Genomic DNA, 23,762 nt, shown 5'->3' with positions numbered 1-23,762 from the left:
TATTGTAGATATGAGAAAGGACTGGAAGTGGAATCGGGCAGGGAAGGACAGGAGCCATGGAAAATAAAAGACCAGACAGGTGGAGAGATGATAGAAATTTGTACAAATGACATGACAGATGTTAAGGCAGTCATACAACTTCCAGAAGTGTTTGGGAGGCCTTTGTTCAGCAGTGGACTTGGAAGGGCTGATTGATCTCACGGAGTTGGTACAACTTACCCAAGCATTATTTATGTTATTTTTTGTTCTGAAGTTATATATATAAACACTGCACTTGGATAAATAAAATAATTATAAAGATTTAGTACAAAATTTTTCTTAATAAAATGAGACGATAATACAACTACAGCAATGGAGATTAAGTGATGAAATTGACAATGCTTAAGTCCATCAGAGATGACTATAATAATGGAAAAGAAAAAAAAAAAAAAAAAAAAAGGTAAAAGAAAAGAAAAGAAAGTGTGAATTCTCTTAGACCTGGAACCAGACTTCACTCTTTGGCAATATAAACTTGGACACATAGACAACAGTACACAGACCAGCGTAAGCTAGTGGTACTGATATACGCAAGAGGTGCAAACACAAGCCTAAATGCACAGGTGGAGCCTGCCAGACATGCAACACTGAGTCTTGCTTCCTCTTGACCGTTTACAAAATAAGTTGCTGCCTTCAGTGTCAATAGTACTTTCTACATTTCTGAAGAGCTACACTTCTACTATTTACAACTTGGGGTAAGGAACCAGGCACATTCATAGCCTTTCAATTATTTTTTTTTTCAATTGCTTTTTAAGTTCAAAATTGGTCAATATTTAGATCCAAGAAAGCACTTCTGCTTCCCTTGGATAAATTTTGTGCATGTATATCCTCATGAAAAATATGGGGTCATTTGTTAGATAGACTTGACTTAAGGAAAGCCTGCCTATTTGTGTCACTTTGTCACTTATATCTAGAAATGATGACTTCTGAATGTTATGCACCTTCCTGGTGCCAAATGCACTGGTACTTCCTGAAGTGGTAGGTACTATATCTGGCTGCCATTCATACACATGGGATATGGTCACTGAATGTCATCCATACACCCGTTTTGCTATGTTCTGCAGTTATGGGCTTCTGGTCCTGGGACTAACCTGATATGGAATGAGGAGCTGAACACAATCTGCTTGTCACTTGTCAGGTTGTGAAACCAGTTTGCCCCACCAACAGGTCACTTGTCCAACCACTCCTCTCCTAAATAAATCATATCAGTCTTTCACAGTTCTGACAATTTTTAATGTGCCATGGGCGGTGGTGCAGGTGAGTGTATGGGTGAAGGGCTTGCTCCTTGTTGTGACAGCTGCATCAATGCATGATGCCTTGCTCTGACTTCCGCAGCTTTAAGCTGTTCCAAATGGAACTGCTGTCTCTCCTGCAACAACTGCTGTCGTTGCATCTCTAAACTTTCCCTTTCCCTGTCCATAATGGTCTCCAGTTCTTCAAAGTGCCTCAACTTAATCTCAAGCTTTTTCATTTGAGTTTCAACAAGTAAGGCTACCAGGGACTTGATCTTTCTTTCCTCCACAGCTGCTAAATGTTTGGCCTTGACTGCTGCAGCTCCTAATGCAGCACTGGCAGCTTGTTGCAGTGAGGCATCTTTTCTTAGCCTCTCCCGCTCTGCATCCATTTTCTTCTCTTCAGGTGTTTCTTCCTTCTTTTCCTCTTTATTTTCACTTTTCTCCTCCTTTTTCTCTTCTTCACCTCCTCCTCCTCCTCCTTCCTTCTTCTCTTCTAGTTTCTTTTCTTCTGCTTTCTTGGCTTCAATGGCAGCAGTAGCAGCTGCTTCTTCTTTCTTCTCCTCTTCATTCTCCTTTTTCTCCTCTTCTTTCTCAGTTTCTTTAGACTCTTCCTTCTTCTGTGCATCTTCTTCTTTCTTCTCTTCCTCTTCTGGTTCAGTACCAGCAATGCCTGACTTCCCTAACCCAGCATTAGGGTCATACTTACCTTGATTTGTGGCAGCATGGTCAGCAACATTCTTTATATGTGAATCCAACAATGCTGAAGGTACTTCATCTTTGATTCTGCAGAACTCATCCATAGCAGCTTTGGCAGCTGATGATGCAATTCTGGGGTCTACAACTGAGGCCAAGAAGGCCACTGTAGACATGATGGGGTTGCCAGCTTTGCTGAATGGAATGGGCTGATAAGCAAGTGGTCCAAGGCAGGAAGGATTTGGACCTGAGCCAGCATCTGGATCCTCCAAGTACGGATCCTCGATAGGCAAACGAAGGAACTGTAGAATGCACTCGTCCTGTGTCCGTGTCCCGACATGCTCACAAACTTTGTTCCAATCATCCTTGTACATCTGAAAAAAATAGTCATATGCATCATTTAACCTCATTGAGGAAGTAATAACAATACATCAAGAATCCTAAATAAAGCAAATAAAAAATAAATCACATAAATATGTTACAAATCAAACGCATTTGTTAATGACTGGAGCTAAGCCTACCTCCAAAGCCTCTAGAAGCAAAAGGGTTTCCTGTTCTGTCCATTCACGTGCTTGACTAGCAGCAGATTTGTTCTTCAGGGCTCCAGTTTTCTTGGAATACTGGTCAAGTTTTAGCCCAAAATCTGTACCTATGTTGAATTCTGGCTTCTTTTCAGTCGTTTTCTTGTCCAAGTCTACTATGTGTTTAGCAGCAGATGGTTGATTCACCTAGAGATGGAGAAAATAGCATGACATGACCTCATACTTTAAATATTATAGATCACACACACACACACACACACACACACACACACACACACACACACACACACACACACACACACACACACACACACAGAGGGGAAATATAGAAAGGAGAAAGGGTGACAAAGAGAAAGAGGGGGGAGGGAGAGAGAGAGAGAGAGAGAGAAAAGAGGAAGTGAGAGAGGGAGAAAAGGGGGAGTGAGAGAGAATGAACTGAATTGCTTGCGCACCTTTGGTGGATTGATAGACTGAAGCCCAGCGGGTGTGTCTGCAAGTATGTGGAAATGAGAGGTTGGTGGGGGGCCCATGGGTGTGGGTCTGGCATCAGCATCCACCTGGTAATTGATGAGGCCCCACTGCTCTAAGAAGGCATGCACTCGCATAATAGCACAAACATCTCCTGCAAGGTTTCGTCTGCATGCTGTTGATGTCAAGTACTCAGTTGGATTCAGCCTGTAAAGAGAGAAGCAATTTTCTAAAAATTCATTGTACTTACTCCATTACACTTCTATTCTATCTATATACTGAGAGTTTCCCCCCCCCTTAAAATATAGGGCAGTGCACAAGGTGCAGGGATGACCCGTTATCTAGGAGATGCTAAGATAAGAGGGAGGGTGGAGGGGTGTGGAGTGTGTTCAGGGATGGTACGGGTGAGAATGATTTTATGCCTTTTCAAAGGCTACCTCCCTTGTAAGGGGGAAAAAGCCTTGGTATATGTATGTAAAATATAGGGAGGTAGCAAAGTCAGAGGCACATACCTATTCCCACCCATTTCACTCCCTTCCACCACCCCTCACATCTCAACTCCTCATGGACAATGAGTCATCCCTGTATGCACCAACTGCCCTGGGTCAAACACAATGCAGCTAGACATGCATATATCAAGGGGTTTTTCCCTCTTACAAGGGAGGTTGCCAGAATCAAAAGGCATAATTTTATTCCCATCCATTTCATTCCCACATCCTCCACTCCCTCTTTTCTTGGTTCCTCCTGGATGATGGGTCATCCCTGCATCTCACCCATTGCCCTGGGTCAGAAGCAATGCAGCAATACACAGGTAAGGATGCACTTTGAGTAAACTTTTTAAATGAGAGGGAAAAGGAGCAGGAGTACATAGAGACACTAACAGAAGTGTGGGAGGTGGTGATGGATGGAGGTAGGAGTGAAAGAGGAATAGGGGTGTGTTAAGAAGTTGCCCTCACTTCTAGTCCTCACTCCTCGGTCCTCATCGCTCATCCTGTCCTCACCTCTTCTCTGGCCATCCCACAACTTTTGACCCCCGAGGCTTCCAATTTGTTTATGTTGTTTGACAGGATTATTTCTTCAAAATCATTATATAAAAATCTGTATGGAAAGGCTACAGGAATGACCTGTCATCCACATGGAGTGAGGAATGACCTGCCATCCACATGGAGCGAGGAATGACCTGTCATCCACATGGAGTGAGGAATGACCTGCCATCCACATGGAGCGAGGAATGACCTGTCATCCACATAGAGCTAAGATGAGGTGGAAAGGGTAGATGGGAGTGGAATGGGTGGGAGTATTTATGTGTCTTTTGACTTGGTTACCTCCCTTATATGGAGGAAAAAGCCCTTGGCAAAGATATAGATGGATAGTATATAAAACTGTATTTATTTGTTCTTCCAACACCTTGTCCAATTTTTTCCCAGTGTGTTTCCGTGATTGCGTAGGGATGACCCGTCATCCAGGAGGTGCTCAGATGAGAGGGAGGGTGGGAGGGGTGTGGAGTGTATTTAGGGATGAAATGGGTGGGAGTGTTTTTATGCCTTTCCCTTTTTGGCTACCTCCCTTGAAAGGGGGAAAAAGCCTTGGTATATGTATGTATGTATGTGTTTCCGTGACCATTTTTCTGACCTGAGCTAAATCATGGTCAATGTCCAATTCCTTCGTAAATTTGACTGGACCAATGATGGGAGCCCTTGATGGATGTCGGAGAGAATCATCTCCCTATTACCTGTTTTCAAATTTCAACATCCTCGCCTTTATCTACAGGTGCAGCCTCACAAGTCTCGTATTTGATCTCTAGACCACATTAAAGAATTTTCTCGAGTTTAAAATTATTTTTCCTCTACTTTCTCACATATGGATATGACAATTAATCAATGTCTGTCCACCCTTCTCCCCCTATTAATGGATCACAAACATTCCCAAACTCACGTGGTACAGAAAACAGTCCACTATTTCTCTAGGGAGAAATATGTGGGAGGGCGCCACAGACTATTAGTGACTACTGTGGGGCTGTAGACTTCCAGTCAGTGAAACTTACAGCAACAACAATAGTAATAACCATGAGTTGTGTGTGATCTTACCTGTATGTATCAATCATGAAATTTCTGTAAGCCAAGTAAATCTCCGGTGTCTTTGACTTGTTCTTCCCATTGAAGAATTCTGGAAGTCCACGTTTTTCAATGGCATGGATAGCATTATAGTCGAACCAAGCTGAGTAACTTGGAACAATGATGTGGTGTGTTTGGTCAGTGGCAGTGTCCTCACTCTCCTGTGGTTGCTGTGATGACAATAAAAAAACAATGAATATATGGAAATCTTAAAGCTGGAGTACATTTCACGTACAGATCTGTACTAAAAAGATATGACTACATACATGGGGATTGTTCTATTTTTTAACATGACAACTTCATTCTGGTGTCCCTTACCTGTACTTCTGCTTTGCTGTCACTCCGTTCATGAGGATCCTCCTCTAATTCCATATAACTTCCTCCTTTCCCTGGTTGTACTTTTGAGTTACCACACACTTCTGTTACATTTGGTTCAGGTGCTGGGTCCTCCATGTCTCGTGTCAGATCATCCTCCTCTTCATCTACTTTAGGTTTCTTGCCTGGTTTAGCTGGTGTTGCACCCCGACCACTACATGAAAATGGAATTTCATTATTTCAAAGACAGTAAGTTAAGGTTCAGTGGACTTCACTAATATAATGAGTGCAAAAACATGTATACATAATTACAATGCAAAAAATGTGTACATAATTATAATGTTATATGTATAAACAGCACTTTACAGGGCAGAAACATGGAACATAAAAGAGGAAAATTTAAATGTTTTTGAGATGAAATGCTTGAGAAGTATGGTACGGGGTACTAGGCTGGATAATGTGAGAAACAAGGTGAGGAGAGTGGGGGTGGAAAGGGAGTTACGAGACAGGATAGATGTAAGAGTATTGGGATGGTCTGGACACATGGAAAGAACGAGTGAAGAAGAATTGATAAAAGAGGCGTGGAGAGCAGAAGTGGAGGAAGTGAACATGAGGGGGGAACCAAGGATGGACGGATGGGGTAAAAGTTGCAATGGGAAGGTGGTGAGAAGACAGAAGATAGGGGTGAGTGGAAAATGGCTGTGTGATGATGCTGTGATACATGGAAGGGGCATGGATGGGGGATGGGGGGTGAGGGAGTATGTGTCGATGATATTTTGACATAGCCTAAAGGGATTTCTCAGTCTTCTGTTTTTCTGCACTAGGGGACAGGGGGTCACCAATTAAATGAAGCAGCCTTGCTGTGGATGTACTGTGTCTTGCTGCATTGCTTCTGACCCAGGGCAGTGGACAAGATGCTGAGATGACCCATCATTCAAGAGGAGCTAAGAAAAGAGGAGGGAGGAAGGGAGGGAGGGAGGGATGATGAATGGGAGTAGAGTATATGGGGATGAAATGGGTGGGAGTGGATTTATATCTTTGACTTTGGCTACCTCCCTTGTCTAGGGGAAAAAGCCCTTGTATATACGAGGAGGTGAGGAGGAAAGTGGGAGTGGAAAAGGAGTTGGGAGATAGGGCTGAGGAAAGAGTATTGGGATAGTTTGGACACATGAAAAGAATGAATAAAGAAAGATTAGTAAAAGAAGTGTAGAAAGAAAGGTGGATGGAGTGAACGGGAGGGGGCAACTGAGGGTGAAAGGGATGGATGGGGTAAAAGGAAGGGAGAAGACAGAAGATAGGGGTGAATGAGAATGATTGAATATGGATGATACTGTGATGCATGAAAGGAAGTGGTTATGTGTGAATGATATTTTGATGCAGCCTGAACGGATTTCTCCTTGTCTTTTCTTTCTCCGCAGGAGGGAATGTAGGGGTTGCCGATTAAATGAAGTGGCCTTGCTATAGTTGTGCTTTGTCTTGCTGCATTGCTTCTGACCCAATGCAATGGGTGAGATGCAGGGATGACCTGTCATCCAGGATGAGCCAAGAAAAGAGGGAGGGTTGGTGAACGGAAGTGGAGTGGGTGGGGATGAATTGGGTGGGAGTGGATTTACGCCTTTTCACTTTGGCTACCTCCCTTGTAAGGGAGAAAAAGCCATTGGTATATGTATGCATGTATTAACTACAAATCCTCCATTCAGAGAAAAGAAACACTGTTGAAGGCAATCTGTATATTACAATCACTGTCTATTACCCTGAGCAGGTGGATGTGAATATGTAGGATTGTATCAGGAAGTTTTATGCTTTTGGTGCTTTAGGGACCTAGTGACACCTGTACAGACCTGAGACACAATAGGCTTTATTTTATAATTACAAAATAATCTCAACTCAAACAAGAATGCTCTTCACTTTTAATTTCATCCACAAGAAGCTAAAATGGAAGGGATGGGTGAAGGGTGCATATGATTTGACTGCCACCACCCTCGCAAGGGGGAAAGGGTGTTTTGGTACATGTATGTATTGTACATATGTGTATATATAACCATACATAGACACACACACATACATAACAACAGGATGCTAGTACATAAGCTAATCATTTCAAATGCCTACCTCTTCCTTTTGTTCGTCCGTGGCGATGGCGGTGATCTTGGTCGTTTCTTTGCTTTTTTCTTTTTGTCTGGATCACTGAGAGCCATAGAGTCATCCACACTCATACAATTTTTGTGCCGCTTTTTGGTTCCATTTTCATCCACCTCATAATCCTCTTCATTCATCCATTCATTGTAGGACTCCAGGTCTTGTAGCCAATTTGCACATACCTGCAATATGTTCAAAAAGTTTTTTTTAGAATATGACCTCAGTATAAATTAAATCATGAGTACATTTAGTAATTTTCAATAGAACATACAATTCATCAATGAATTTTTACCCTTTTTAGCACTGCTTCCGACCCAGGGCAGTGGACAGGGTGCAGGGATGACCCGTCATCTAGGAGGTGCTAAGATGGGAGGGAGAGTGGAGGGGTGTGGAGTGTTTTCAGGAATGGAATGGGTGGGAATGATTTTATGCCTTTTCCTTTTTTGGCTACCTCCCTAGTAAGGGGGAAAAAGCCTTGGTATATGTATGTATGTATATAGTAATTCGTTGTGTCTATCTTAACAAACAATTTAACTCAGTTGAAAGCTGGACAATAAATTCAGTATTTAGCTTGAGACTCCTCTTCAGTCTGAACTGTACTTCAATTGTATATGCATGTTTACTACAAGCCCTTTCCTTTTATATACAGGGGTAGACAAGTCAAAGCACACATCCACTTTATACATATTAAAATCCAGTTATCCCTCCCATCTTAGTACCTCATGGATGAAGGGTCATCCTTAAACTCTGCCACATTGCTATCAGAAGGCAATGCAGTTAGGCACAATATTTCCACAGGTGGGGCTAATGGCCAGAGCTGGGTTACCTTCACTACTGTATGTACATCTATTTGTCTAAATACCAAGGGCTTTTTCCCCCCTTGTAAAGAGGGTAGCCAAGTCAAAGTCATGCACAAATACCCACCCATTCCAGCCCCATCCACCACCCGTTTCTCTCTCATCCTAGGCCCTTGTGGATGAAACGTCATCGCTCTCTTATGCATATACCAATAGGCCCCATTTCCCTTGTATGTGGAACAGCAAATGCCTCACAAAATAAAAAAATATCATGAGAAATAGGCACCTGGGAATGGATGTAAATAGATTATATGAATGGTTGATTGTGCTGAAGACAACGTATGGGGTGGAGACTTGGAATTAACGAGAAGCAGAGTTTACACTCTACCTCTCACAAAATCTAAAATATACAGCAAATAATAGTCACGAGAGGTTACCTTAAAGGTTCCTTCATAAAACTGTGGTGATTCAGGTGGTTCATAGTCTAGCTCCACATTAGGCACCCATGTGTCATATGAGTCTGGCATGTAGAAGAAGTGGAACAGGGTCTGCTTATCTCTTCTCATGACTGGTCGCACAAATTCATCATCCAGTGGGTCATTCTCATCAGTCACAATATGTGTGGCTTCTTCTTCTTCCTCTGTGGAAAACAATATAATGTCAACTCAGACAATAAAATCATAACTCTAGTCTGATTTAAGGTACACATTCAAAACCACCCATTCCATATACCAAGGGCTTCTTCCGCCTTATAAGGAAAGTAGCCACCCAAGGCATATACCGACATCCCCCCAAAAAAATCCACTCCCATTCATTTCCTTATCATGGGTGGGGTGTTTTAGTGAAGGCTGTGGCAGGTGTTTCTGTGCCTCTGTTGTAGTAGGTATCAGACAATTTTATTTAATAAGGCCATCCATCTCAGTTGGTCTAAAATCTATTCTGGGTGGGGTATACCTAAACATGGGTAGGGCAATCTGCATTTGTCACAACAAAATCTAGTGTGCCAGTGCTGATTGGGTGAAAAGAAATTGGAGCATTCACAATCAAGCTTGGCAAAGGCTAAATTTACCTCTAGTACTCTATGTACCAAAAAGCTTCTTCCCCCTTATAAAGAAAATACCATCCAAGGCATGCACTCAGCCCTACCCATCCCAATCCCATCAGTTACCTATTCATTTCCCTTTTATCCTACTTCCTTGTGGATGAAGGAGCATCCTTGCCCCCTGCCTACTGAATAAGTTTATGCAACTGTAGTTTTCTATAACAAAAAAACTAAGGTACATCCAGAGTAATTAAATACATGCATCCACTAAACTGGCCATCCCATACAGTCCAAAACTGTTATCTTTATTTCAAAGGAGCACACTAAATTTACAAATAATTCCACATTAGGAAATTGAGAACACACGTACTGGTAACTTTGCCGTTGTGTCGTTCAATAATTTCAAGTAGTTCTTCCCGCAACTCCTTGTCAACATCATTGTGTATGTAGACAATGGGCTTTGTCCAGCACTTGCTGGCTATAAGAGCCTTCTCCACTTCTTTGAACAAATCTACATTGGCATCCTTCTTTGATGGGGACTGAAACAATGAAATACATTTTCAAAACATATGCACATCAGCATCTGTTAACATATCAGTCAAACCTGTTATCTTAAGGCTAATGTATAATACATCTTTCATAACATAAAGACAATTCAACAAAATGTACTTAGCCAATGGAGGAAAGTATAATGAAAAGAGTGTAAAACAGAAATGGTATGATGAAGGGAAACATTCCTTTCCCATTCATGCCACAGCTATAACTAGTAACAATACATGCATACCAAAGAACCATCTTCCCAATATAAGAGGAATGGTTAAATCAAAGCATACACCCATCTCACACCAATTATAATCACCAAAGCAGGTCAATAATAATATGAACAAATATTTAAGGCACACTTCTGCCAATGTGCTTGCACTCTTGTAACAATACATCTAGTATGAGGAATGAACAATTGCAAAGCTTTTATTCCTAGGGTGAGGTTTTGCTCATTAAAGCTTGATAAAGCACTAAGGGTAAATGCTTCTTTCTTACATGGGTTTCTTCTGACTCATGTACACCATAAAGCTCAAATGAGCAAAACACACCAGGAATAAAGAATTCATTCCCACATGGCCTTGACCAAGTTCCTACAAGAAACATTGTACCAGGGATAAGGGCTTCCATCTCAAAATGAGTTTCTTTTGACATGCACTTGATAAAACTAAAAGTGCCACACTAGGAATAAAGAGACCCAGGGCAAGTTAATATTACTTTGCATACCTGGAAATCAAAGCGGCGCCATCCATGATCACTTTTGAACCTGTACACTGTGCTTAGAATCTGACACAACCCTCCACCAGGCTTAAAGTCCAGAAAACATTTCACCTGAAAAATAACAAATACATTAATGTTATCTAATCTCCTCATAAATTCCTAATGACAACAAAGCTGAATGAAAAGGTACTCATGAGTAATATATGTGGTATAGTGTTCTCATGGGCCCTGGCGCTCAACTCGACGAGCAGGGCACCATAGGTTTACAAGGACTCTTAGGGCACAAGGCCCTCATTGATAAATATGTAGGACGTGGCATAGATTTCCCTCTGCGTAGGGAATACGACGTTACACCCAAGTCAGTCTAGAACTGTCCGTCCCACTGAGAGCATGTAGCTCTCCTATTGTGACTCACCTCTGTACGCATAACCCACTTGTTAATAAAGACTCCAAACGTCCTCCCCGCGTTTCTGTTGCACACGAAGATGGCGCAGTGAGTAGGATTGCTTGCAGTGTGCAACAATGAAACATGGGACAATACGTGGATCAGTGGTGCGTACTGACGGAACTAGACCGATAGGCGACAGTGAACACGCTGGACCGTGAGTGCAGTGCCGATACAGTGAGCATGCACGGGACCGTGCAAAATCGTGTGATAGTGATAGTGGCGTGCGTTCGCGCACGTAGTGGGGCAAACAAGGAGGCCTTTGTCTCACTGCTCCGCCCTGCTAGCCGAGGACGCCACCCCGCACGCGGCCCAGGCCAAAGTAGGCTGCGCGAACAAGGAGGCCTTTGTCCTACTTCGCCGTGCTCACCGCAAGTGCCACCCGCCCAGCTGACTCACACAGGCCACACCCACCCAGCTTAGGAACTGCCACACTGCCTCTGCACACCCGTGGCAATTACGTCACCACAGGTGGAGGTGACACCACTGCCGCCCACCGGAGGCATTGAAGGGGACCGTCTCAGACGCCCAGTAGGACCTGCACGCATGCACCGTGTCACTACGCAAGGGGTCCCCTGCCAGATGCATGCACTCTCCTCCCCTTCTCCCTGGAGGACTGGCACCCGCCGTCCTAATGACTTCCGGGCTATCGCCCTCCACCACCTGTCAGCGCTCGCAATGTGCTGCCCATTGCAGGTGTGTAAATCATGGGGATAGGCCCACGTGGTCGACGTATCTCACGTGACCCCCCCCCCCCCAACGGGACACTCCTGGGTGACAGCCCTCCACCACCTGTCAGCGCCCGTGCTGTATTACCTGACAACACAGGTGCGGAATCACAGGGATAGGCACTCGGCACGTTGAAGATATCCGGAGCCAGCCTACAGACGCCGCTCTTGGCGTCGACGACGCGCTCGACGTATCTCCCGTGAACCCCCGAAACGAACGCTTCCTGGACCCTGTCCTGGCGATGACATACGCAAACAGGTGCGCCGAGCTGACATTGCCCATGGACAGCTCCCGGCCGCCACACGCGACTGCTTCCTACGGTACTTTAGTGACGTGCTGGTCTCCAAGGATGACCCCAGCATCCCCTGCCCTAGGAAAGACCATGGTTCTCCCCTCCTTTTTGTGTGAACCCACCTGCAACCCGACGTGACGCCCCATGCCACCCACATGCCCAGGCCGATACCGCTCGCATTTCAGGTTCAAGCGAAGGAAGACTTGACTCAATGGTGCAGCAAGGTATCGTCACGCCCATCATGAGGCGAGCTCTGTCGCCACCGCCCATGCTGGCGCCCTTCGAGCACCAGGCTGACCTCTCCACTCGACAAAGGATTTGTCGTCCCTGTGCGTGGACCCCCTTCGGTTCCGCCCCCGACGCAGTTTATATGCGTGACTGAAATACTGCGCACTTCCGCCTCGTCCAGTGTGGCTTACGGTTTCCGACGGATGCCGAAACCTGATATGCCACTACCACTGTAGACGCTTGCTGCCATCTGGGCCGCACCCAATTGCAAGCCATGCCCGTTTGGATGGGCCCACTTCTTGTGGATGACGGACCATCGTTCGCTCATCCCCTTCCTCACGTCAGGAACTCCGTCACCGGCAATACCGGCGCTCCGCAGTGACGACCTGTTGCCAGCCGCCGACACCAACGGAGCGCTCTGAAGACTACGCCGCGGCACGGATAAGCCCCGCCTATGGTCACCCGCTGACCTGCGTGACCTCCGGGCTCCCGTCCAACTACCGCCCCCTACCCAACTCCATCCCTCCGTATTGGAAGTTCCGCACCACCCCTTCCGCTGACGAGGACCGGCGCTGTCCGACGGCGTGTTGACGCCCCGCCATCTCCAGGAGCGACCACAGGTCTTGAAAGAAGCCGCCCCGTCGCGTCCCTTCCTTTGGTGGAGGACATGTAGTCCTCATGCACGGATCCCCCACTTCCGCTTCCGCCGCTCGCCCAGGCTTGCGAGTAAGCATTCCCCTCGCCGTGGTCGTGCGAGCGCGGAGGGTGGGGAGGTGTGGTATAGTGTTATCATGGGCCCTGGCGCTCGACTCGATGAGCAGGGCACCATAGGTTTACAAGGACTCTTTGGGCACAAGGCCCTCATTGATAAATATGTAGGATGTGGCATAGATTTCCCTCTGCGTAGGGAATACAACGTTACACCCAAGTCAGTCTAGAACTGTCCGTCCCACTGGGAGCATATAGCTCTCCTATTGTGACTCACCTCTGTACGCATAACCCACTTATTAATAAAGACTCCAAACGTCCCCCCCGCGTTTCTGTTGCACACAAAGAATATATATACATATACCAAAAAGTTTTCCCTTTACAGGGAGATGGCAACGTCCCAACTTGCACCTATTTGACATCCCTCCCATCTTAGCTCCTTGTGAATGGAGGCAATGCAGCACCTCCACATCAGGGCCTTACAACCAAAATTGGTTTACTTCTAATACTTCATTAAATGGCAACCCCACCCCATCCAGTTGAGAAATACACAGAGCAAACAAGAAGACATTTATTCAAGCAAAATCATTTCCTCATCTATCTATAACTATTCTCCATTCACACTTATCTTTTGCCCTCTCCTTTCATTGCTCAACAGACATTCCTCTTACAACCAAAGCCTACTCCACCCAATCCATCCACCTCATTCTTCATCTTCCTCTCAAATCCCTTCCATCTACTTATGGTATCCATATCCTTTCTTTTTTTCTACTCTCTTCACTCATTCCTTCCACATGCCCAAACCAATCCAGTATTCTATGAATAACTCTATCTGCCAATTCTCTTGCCACACTCACTCTGCCTCACCTCTACATTTCTCACTCTATCCATCCTCATAATCCCCACCATCCTTCTTAAGCACTTCATCTTCCACACATTATAGCAGTTCCTTTTTTACTGCCTTCAAATCCCAAGTTTCTTTTCCATATATTACTATGGACACAATCACCCTCCATGAGCACAACACCCATGTAGTTTTCTCTTTGCATTCCTTCCCAGATATTATTTTTCATGACACTTTTCATTTCTTCCAAACATTTACTTGCTTCAATTCACCTCCATTCTCACTGCTCCATTCCCCTGCTATAACTGATCCCAAATACTTAAAGCCTCTTCACTTCCTCCAGCCTCTCATCCATAGAACTCACCTTCAACCCTATGCCACCCTCACCTTTTGTACATATCATTACCTTACTTTTTGCCTTCATTTACCATCACACACATACACATCTACCTATATATCAAGGACTTCTTTCCCTTTATAAGGTAGGTAGCCAGTCAATGCATGCACCCACCCACACTCATGACCCAAATTTGAATATACACACACAACAAAATATAATAATGATAATAATAAATAAATTACTTCACTTACCGGTAGCTTTGTAAGAGGAGCTTTAACTGCTTTTGGTCCAAAGTTTTCCTCCATAAACTGTAACATCTGGATAACCAGCTGCGACAAACTTTTGTTTGTCGGAGGATCTGTAGCAACATGCTGCAAAGGAAAATATTGATGTGTTACATCTAACTGCTTAATTACCCATATCATTTATACAAGACACAGACACACACACAGGTATAGGGGAAGGCAAATTATGGTTACTAAATGAAGATGTTTCTGCTTGGAAAGAATGCCAAAATTGAAACAGCAAATTACCTTGATTTTAAGGGGAAACTAAAATCATATTAACACCATAGTTTCATAGAGAATAGGCATTCACCTTAGCTTATATACAATATGTACAGGGAGGTCTTGGCTTAAGACAGTCTTGACTTCCGCTATTTTGTGGTTACGACAATGGCAGTATGTCCTTGTACAATCCCCTTTGCTGATGGTCTTACTTTTTTTTTTATAATACAAAGAACTACTTGGTAAACACAGAGGAGGAATAAATTGTTGTGCAATGATAGACTGAGGAAAGAAGCACAATTCTGGATGACTATTGTCACTGGCTTTCTCTCTTCTTTTGTGTGTGTGGTTTGCCCTTCATTGTGGCTCCCAAGTGTAAAATAGAATAGACTTTTCTGGTGGCAGTGCATTGAAGAATAAGAAAGCAATCGCCATTGAAGGTTCTTACTTAGACTGGTTCCGTCCTACACCAAAAATTGGTTTACAGCACTGAATAGGAAAAGAACTCCATTGTAACTCAAGGATCCCCTGTACATATAAAAATAAACAAACAAAAGGAATAATAATAATATTTTTAGAGTTTGGTTCCCTCAACTCTTGGCATATGATAAACCTGATGTTGGTGTCATGAGGCAAGGGTGGGTAAACAAGGATGCTAGCATCGGCATCCTGATTAAATTTATTTTGTAGTTGTTGCCGAGTGACCCCAATATTTTGTGAACTAGCTTGATCATATTTTCTATGGCTATCAATATTCAGGGTGAAAGAGAATGACTATTACAGTTGTAACTATCTTTCATAATGCAGATATTGTGATCCATTATCAAATCATTGTACATCAGTCAACCTAACAGTGCGTGTGAGTATTGGACTTGTATTAAAGAGGTTAAATACTGTATATCTGCTAAATATATATGCCCATGCAATTAGGTGCAAGAACACTGAAAATCATTGCAGACACATTACTTTAGGTCTACCACTATCCATCCACAACATCTTATACCATGGATCATGGGGAGTCCTGACAACCCTAGAGCCAGCAGCATCCTCACCCATAAACAGCATGATAAAGCCCATGGATATCTAAGTTTCTTTCTGTTGGTATGGTAAAAAAAACATACCATAAATTAAAAGAAAATAAATAAACAAATAATAGTGCCCTAGGTTTAGATGGCAGGTGAATGCTGCCATGAACAGAGAGAAACTCAGCCCCTTTAGCAAAGCTGGTGCTTTTTGCCACTGTTGGGTATCTACATGGTAAGACCATTCTCCACAAACTGCAATAATATCCCAAGGTAACACCAAAACAGCTCAATCTGGGCATATTCTCAAATTAAAGGGGGATGAGAAGGAGGGAAGGAGGGAAGGGAGGAAGGAGAGAAGGGAGGAAGGAGGGAAGGGAGGGAGGAAGGTGGGGTGGGGTGGGGAGGGGAGGGAAGGAGAGAGAAAAAGAGAAATATTATATATATATATATATATATATATATAAAATACACACACACACACACTCTAAACAATTAGAATTTAATAAAATCTTACCTCCTCCCCTTATATTGACATTATTCACGAGAGGAAAGGCTAAATAAGCATGAGAAAAATTCTATACTGATAAAGTTACAAAGCTCAATATAAACACATTTGTTTATGGTTGTATTTTGATGATATTCACTTCATTTAAAGGCACAAATCCACAACAGAAGTAATCCAGCATATAAGCAATGCATATGTTATTAGGTGCCTGGACATTTGGGCCACAGAATACAATATTGTATTATCTTGTGTGTGTGCATTTGTCCCACGACCCAAATGTCCTACTCCCCATGTCCAAAACATCCTACATTCAAGTTATTTGAAATGATTGGCACCTGAAAACAAAGTTGGACCAAGTAAACTTCAAACCAACAGTTTTCTGCTCAACCACTCACTGTACTACCAAGTTACTGCTATTTTTCATGTTATGAAATATATATACATACATACCTATACCAAAGGCTTTTTCCCCCTTGCAAGTGAGGTAGCCAACATACAAAGGACAAAGGCATAAAATCCACTCCTACCCATTCCATATATACACATTAAAAGAAGTTTGCCATTTCTGGCCTGATGGAATTAGGGGTAAAACTCCAGAATCACATAAACCCAGATATCCAACATGAGACTCACACTGTCCAGCTCCTAACCCAATGTAACCTAATCTAACATAACCATTACATAGATACAACAGTCTTTCAAATATAAAAAAAGAAAATGAAAAATGCATATGCATGATGCATACATACATACAAATACCAAAGGCTTTTTCCCCCTTACAAGGGAGGTAGCCCCCCTATAAAAAAAAAACATAAAATCTACTTCCACTGGAATAGAACCCTGGATTGATGCATTATCATATACAGTGGATGTTTTAAAAACATACACCAGTTAGAGATATGGCAGCTGTACTCTGAATTTCCATGGCTAGAAGTATGGCACATTCCTATGCATGATCAAACTTAATTCCACTTCCATGGCTCCGCCCACCTTTAGAAATTCAAAATGGCTGAAGCTGATGAGCCACTTACACTTAGATGACTTCTGTCGGTGATCGACGCAGCTAAACTGGGGTCCCACTGTGACCAGGCAGCTCCCTCACATCAGTGGTCCAATCGATAAGTTGATTGGCGTTGGGGCTGGTGTATCCTGGTGTTGGCGGCTGGTCTGGTATTTTGGCCAACCATACATCCAGATGTTTTTTGAAGGTGTCTGGAGACACCCCTGTTATGTTTCTCAGTTGAGGCGGGATGCAGTTGAACAATCTTGGCCCACTGAACGAGAAGCTGTTATGTATTCTGGACTTGATGCTCAGTGTTGATCCGGGAGTGGTCCTCACATAACACAACCTCCCTCTTCTTTGGTGGACTGTTACTTGAATACCAGTGTTGGGCACCCTCTTTTCTAACACCTTCCAGATGTAGATGATGATGTAGCGTTCCCTGCGCCGTTGAAGAGAAAACAGCTGCAACTCCTTCAGCATCTCCCAGTATTTCAGTTCCTGGAGCCCATGTATTTTGCTGGTGAAGGTCCTTAGGGGCCCTTCAATCTCCGTGATTTCTGATATTTTCTGGGGAGACCAGAGTTGGCAGCAGTATTCTAGGTGTGGTAAAACTAATGATTTCCACAGGGTCAGCATACATCTTGGACTTCTTGTCTGGAAGGTACGTAGGATCCACCCTGATAGATGCCTTGCTTTTAATGTTGTTTGGTTTATGTGATGATAGAAGGAGGCATCACTGCTCATACTCACTCCCAGATCTTTCACTACATCCTTTGCAATGATCTCTTGTTGGCCACAATAGTAATTTGTTGAGTTCTTGAGATCCAAATGGTGGCCATAGCGTAAAAGTTCAAACTTGTCTCCGTTCAGTGCCATGTTGTTCTCCTCTGCCCACCTCAGGATTTCATTAAGGTCTTGCTGCAGGTCATCGGCGAAGGATGTAGCTGTAGAGTGTTTAAGGTCTCTGTCTATGTCCCCTATCATGATGAGGAACAGTAAGGGACCCAGTACAGTACCTTGGGGAACACCGCTAATAACACTGCTTGCCTGTGAAGGATTTCCCTGTACGTTGACTCGCTGTTTCCTATCAGATAAGAAGCTGTGTAGCCATTTACCTAGGACTCCGCATATTCCAAGCGCTCGTATTTTGTGTAAAAGGATCCCATGGTCCACCTTATCAAACGCTTTTGCAAAGTCAAGGTATATGACATTGACGTTGTTCCCATCTTTGGTGTTATCCAGTATTCTGTCATAGTGGACAAGTAGTTGCAAGAGGCATGAGCGTCCTTGTCTGAATCCATGTTGGCCATTGTTAAATGCCTCTATGGTTTCCAGATATTTAATGATTGCTTTCTGCACTACTCTTTCCATTATTTTTATTAAATGGGATGGTTGTATATGGATGATGTTGTGATAGCATGAGGTGGAATGGGCGGGTGGATGGGGGGTGAGGTAGTATGTGTGAGCAAAATTTGACGCAGCCCGAAGGAATTTCTCCCCGTCCTCTCATTTTATGCAATGGGGGGACGGAGAGGGGGGGTCGCCGATTTAATGAAGCGGCCTTGCTGTGGATGTGCTGTGTCTTGCGACATTGCTTCTGACCCAGGGCAGTGGACAAGGTGCAGGGATGACCCGTTATTCAGGAGGTGCTAAGATAAGAGGGAGTGTGGAGGGGTGTGGAGTGTATTCAGGGATGGAATGGGTGGGAATGATTTTATGCCTTTTTCTTTTTGGCTACCCCCCTTGTAAGGGGGAAAAAGCCTTGGTATATGTATGTATGGATGTTAGTACCACTGGTCTGTAGTTTTTGGCAATGCCCTTGCTACCCCCTTTGTGTATTGGGGTGATTGTGCCATATTTGAGGGCTTGTGGCACATGTCCTGCTTGTAGAGACATATTCCATAGCAGTTTCAGGGGTAGAGCTAGCTGATGTTTGCAGTTCTTTAGCAATTGGGAATGGAAGCCATCTGGTCCTGCTGCTGCATTTGGTGCGATCTTGTTGATGGTCACTATTGTTTCTTCTGTAGAGATCTCTACTGAAGATAATTGGTGTGGCGTCACCTGGGGTTCGTTGAAGAAGGTGTGTGGATCAATTACCTTCATATGGTCTTTCGGTTGGCTAAACACACTCTTGTATTGCAGTTTGAACAACTCTGCCATTTTAGTTGGGTCGCTCTCGAGTTCCCAAGCTGGATTTATAAGTGGTCCTATGGTTGGTGTACTCTTTAGTTTCTTTAGCATATGAGTAAAAGAACTTGCTATTTATTTGAATATTAGAGATAGCTCGTAGTTCTTCTTGAGCCCTCTGGTCTTTGTGGGACTGAATGAGTTTTCTCTCGATTTCCTCTAGTTCTCTTTGGATGTTGGTGGTGGTTGGCAGATGGATGGTCTTTTGGAGTTTGACTCTTAGCTTTGTTCTCCTCTTCATCAAGTTTTTCCTGTCTCTTCGGATAATTCTTCTTTGTTTCTTGGTATTTGTTGGTTTGGGAGGCACCATAGTTTTACAGATTTCAAAGCATCTTCTCTGTAAGATGTCTAGGGCTCCTTCAGTGTCTTTGTCTTGGAAAAGAGTTACCCAGTCGGACTGGCCTATTTCTTTTCTAATCTCGTCCCAATCAATATCTTTGTTGAAGAAGTTCAGGTCATGGAGAGAGGAACAAGAGAAGTGTGCCTTTTGTTGAGCTATTTGTTGTTTAGTAAAATGTGTTGTCATAACTTTGATAAGACCGTGGTCAGACATTGTTGTCTTGGTAACTTCATATGAATGTACTAGGTCGTAGTTGTTACTGAATAATAGATCAAGTATGTTGTTGCCTCTTGTTGGATCCTCAATGAATTGCTTGAGATAGGCTAGATCAGCTAGGCTGATCAACTCCATTGCTTGCCTCTGTTCATTTGTTGTTCCTCCTCGTATATTCCTAGAGGGCCAGGTTATTATTGGTAAGTTTAAATCACCTGCAAGTATGACTTCAGTGTAGGGGGATGGCAGGTGATGAAGAAGTGATTGTAATTTCCCTGAAACTTCTTTGAACATTTCCTCTGTGGTGTTTGGGGGTCGATACAGGGTTGCAATGAATAGGTCAAGCTTCTTTACATGTACAGCTAGTAACTCTGTTGTGTTGATAGAGAAAGCAGTAAGAACTGCTGTGTTTGCTGCTAAGTCCTCCCTTAAGTATAATGCTAACCCTCCATGACTTCTATCTACCCTATCGGCTCTGGATAGTGTGAAATTCTGGATATTAATTTCTGCATCTAGGATAGCATTATTAAGGTGAGTCTCTGTGAGGGCAATGAAGATAGTGCTATCTTCTGCTGCTAACTCTTCGAGCATTGGTACTTTACACTGGTTGCTTTGTGGGTAAAGCCCTCTTATGTTACCCACAAAGAAACAGTTTAGTGGCAGTTCCACCTCCCCAACGGCTTCCGTTCACGTTTGTCCGCTTGGGCTAGTAGCCTTGTCATCATTAATTGTGACTGCTTTTCTAGTGCTATCATTCTTTCCATGAGTCGCTCTAAAAAAGCGCAAAATTTTAAGTTAATTCCAAATTTGTTTCATTTTGAAGTGTTGCTAAATGCAGTTCAAGCCTATGAACAAGAATACCAGAGACTTAGAATGATTGAATCTGCATTAAAACATGCTCAGAAAAGGTGGTTCAATCACTGGTAGAAATTTTCTAAGCAGGAGTTCCATTGCATTCATTGGATTACAATGCACTGCATTGTATAGTAGTGTTCTGAGCTTACATAAATATAGAACCAGACTTCTGTTTACACCATTGGCATTGCCCTTTTCTTAGCGATATCTGGTCATTTCACTACCAACCATTTTAATACATTGTTTGGTTGTTTTGCTACATTGTTCCGGTTGTTTTGCTACATTTGGCTACACCATTTTTTTTGCGTTTGAGTCGAATATGATAAAAAATACAATGTGTGCAGGTTTATAAGTAATTTTGTAGGTGACAGAAAAAGTATTTGCCTAATAAGGCGATAGGCAAAATTGTTCTTACTGGGCCTTGTTTTATGCAATCATCAGGCAGATTATCCGGCAGATAATTATAAAACAGTGACTTATCATGCACATTACTATTCAAATGCCCATTCATTTCATGTACGAAATGTAGCAAAACGAATGAACAATGTAGCAAAATGCCCTGTAACCTTACTTAGCTTATCACAATAGCAAATATGGCACAATTGATATAATGCCATATTTGCTATTATGATCGGCTATGAATACAGCACTAACATAAGCAGTGATGTTGCATTTATGGGTAAATCTTTAGTTTCGACCATGGAAGGAATATAGCAATAGAAAATTAAATATTAATTTTGTAAATTAAAATGTATCAACATAATATGCAATTTTGTGTGCGGAAATGAAAATAAAAATACCTCGCTACAAACTAAATATGCTAATGAACGAAGTCGGTAGCATAGGATCGGGACGCCATGTTTGTTATGGTAGATGCCAGCGTCGAAGAAATGAAAGGATGATAAATTTATCTAAGGCAAGGTAAGGTAAACTAAACTAAACTAACCTAACCTGTAAATCTTTAGTTTCGACCATGGGAAGAATATAGCAATAGAAAATTAAATATCAATTTGTATACTCCGCAAGCTGAGAGAGTGGTTGAAAAGCCCGCCAACGTCTCTCACTACGACGACGAGGACGAGCCGGATGACATCTAATTTGCAGGTAATGATTAATTAAACACAGGTCAGGAGGTGCTCAGATGAGAGGGAGGGTGGGAGGGGTGTGGAGTGTATTTAGGGATGAAATGGGTGGGAGTGTTTTTAAGCCTTTCCCTTTTTGGCTACCTCCCTTGGAAAGGGGAAAAAGCCTTGGTATATGTATGTAGGTTAGGTTAGTTTAGTTTACCTTAGACGAATTTATCATCCTTTCATTTCTTCGATGTCGGCATCTACCATAACAAACATGGCATACCATTCATCGTACACGACTTTGTTATTAAAGAAATCTGTTTTAGCACCTTTTTTTTTTGTTAGTCAATTCCGCACACAAAATTGCATATTACGTTGATACATTTTAATCTACAAAATTAATATTTAATTTTCTATTGCTATATTCCTCCCATGGTCGAAACTAAAGATTTACCCATTTATGAATGCTCAGAACAGTGTTGTACTAAAAGCTTTTTTCACTTTTCTGGAATTGTTAGGTTAGGAACTATTGGACAACATAAGTTTGATGTCAAATATCCATGTCATGATTCTAGAATTTTCCCTTTTCCTACACAATATTCCAGTATTACCCTTGCATTTTTCGATTAAGCTGAAATGATTCCAGGCAATTTCTTATTCTTCTTGGATGGTTCCCCATACTTGCTTACAGTGAGGTAGTTAAATTAATGCTGTCTCATGAGATATTAAATATTATGGGTTACAGATGAAGTTAAGGACAACATCTACGTATATATATTGTGAGTTAATCGAGTTACCGGTTGTGTGCAAGTAGTAAAATTGAACATATCAGGCACATTGCCCCCATCATTTTGGCTAATAAACAGACTTAAGGAATACCTTTCAAAACAATGACAATCTATTGTTTTTTGAAACTTCTGAATCTCTACAAATTATATGTAGATGAATGATAAGCGTGTATAGTACATATCTATCTTTATTTGTTGCTTATGAACAGTTGCGGTGAGTGGTCGGGAAATCTTGCCCATTTTTAATTACTTATATCTATGATAATACGAATAAGAAACACTACATACCTTTTTCGCATTCTTCATAAGCCATGTCCTGACCGAATCAAACTGAGAAATAGTTTCGGGGGACTCGTAGTACTTAGTATTTGGTCCCCCATCTTTTCTTGGATTGATGGCCATCTTATTTTGAAACTAGACGCTATCACAAAACAAAGATGGCGAAGAGCGTCGAGTTGTTGTATGAAATGCATAGTACTACTATGGCATTGGTAATGTATCAATTGAAGTATACAATTAAAATGAACAGAAAATAAAAAATAATTCATTTATATAGTAAATACGACCTCCAAATATTAAGTGAAATAACTCATAACAGACCACCACTTTCCCTCTGAAATGCACCTCACAGAAAATGTAAAGGCGGGTGACTTTAAATTAAAATCGGAAGTAATATTAATGTAATATTTTTAATCAACTGGTTTATAGTATTGTCAACATATAATACAGTTGATTATAATTTACTTTTTTTCTGATGGGTATCTATATTAATGTTCTCCCACCCCCCTTTTTGTTAAATTTCATACTATGCCTTCTCGTATTTCAGTCTGAAAAACTGTTGACGTTGTGGTCTGAAATTCAGACCACAACAGTTGTAGTTACTGGATGTGGTCAAGTTGGTCGAAGAACTAGTATTTTACGGGAAGGGGAGCTACGCTCGTAATGTCCCGCCTTTGTATCTCGCAGTGTCTAGTTTGCTCTTAAACTCATGACTGGTTTTTGCGCACACTATTTTTTCGTCCAGTTTGTTCAAAGTGTCCACC

General features: G+C 42.6%; 1 protein-coding gene across 2 annotated transcripts; it reads right to left on the bottom strand.

The window, feature by feature from the left end:
* Positions 1-1,262: 1,262 nt before the first annotated feature.
* mor (SWI/SNF- related protein mor) lies at positions 1,263-23,202 on the bottom strand. Of its 2 annotated transcripts, XM_076178201.1 has the most exons (12): positions 23,008-23,202; positions 14,479-14,598; positions 10,648-10,752; positions 9,752-9,920; positions 8,777-8,979; positions 7,835-7,903; positions 7,516-7,724; positions 5,407-5,617; positions 5,062-5,258; positions 2,959-3,181; positions 2,486-2,692; positions 1,263-2,338 (listed from the first exon to the last, which is right to left on the bottom strand). In XM_076178201.1, the coding sequence occupies exons 1-12, from the start codon at positions 23,119-23,121 to the stop codon at positions 1,268-1,270; spliced, it is 2,898 nt and encodes a 965-aa protein (XP_076034316.1). In that variant the 5' UTR covers positions 23,122-23,202; the 3' UTR covers positions 1,263-1,267. The 2 variants fall into 2 exon arrangements, with proteins under 2 accessions (XP_076034316.1, XP_076034317.1); XM_076178202.1 differs by lacking the exon at positions 7,835-7,903 and having other exon boundaries at positions 23,008-23,200.
* Positions 23,203-23,762: the final 560 nt, after the last annotated feature.

This window comes from Oratosquilla oratoria, chromosome 41 (assembly GCF_046742065.1).
Source record: "Oratosquilla oratoria isolate Oo_2021 chromosome 41, ASM4674206v1, whole genome shotgun sequence".
Taxonomy (NCBI): domain Eukaryota; kingdom Metazoa; phylum Arthropoda; class Malacostraca; order Stomatopoda; family Squillidae; genus Oratosquilla; species Oratosquilla oratoria.
This window is presented reverse-complemented; position numbering and strand designations above follow the sequence as displayed.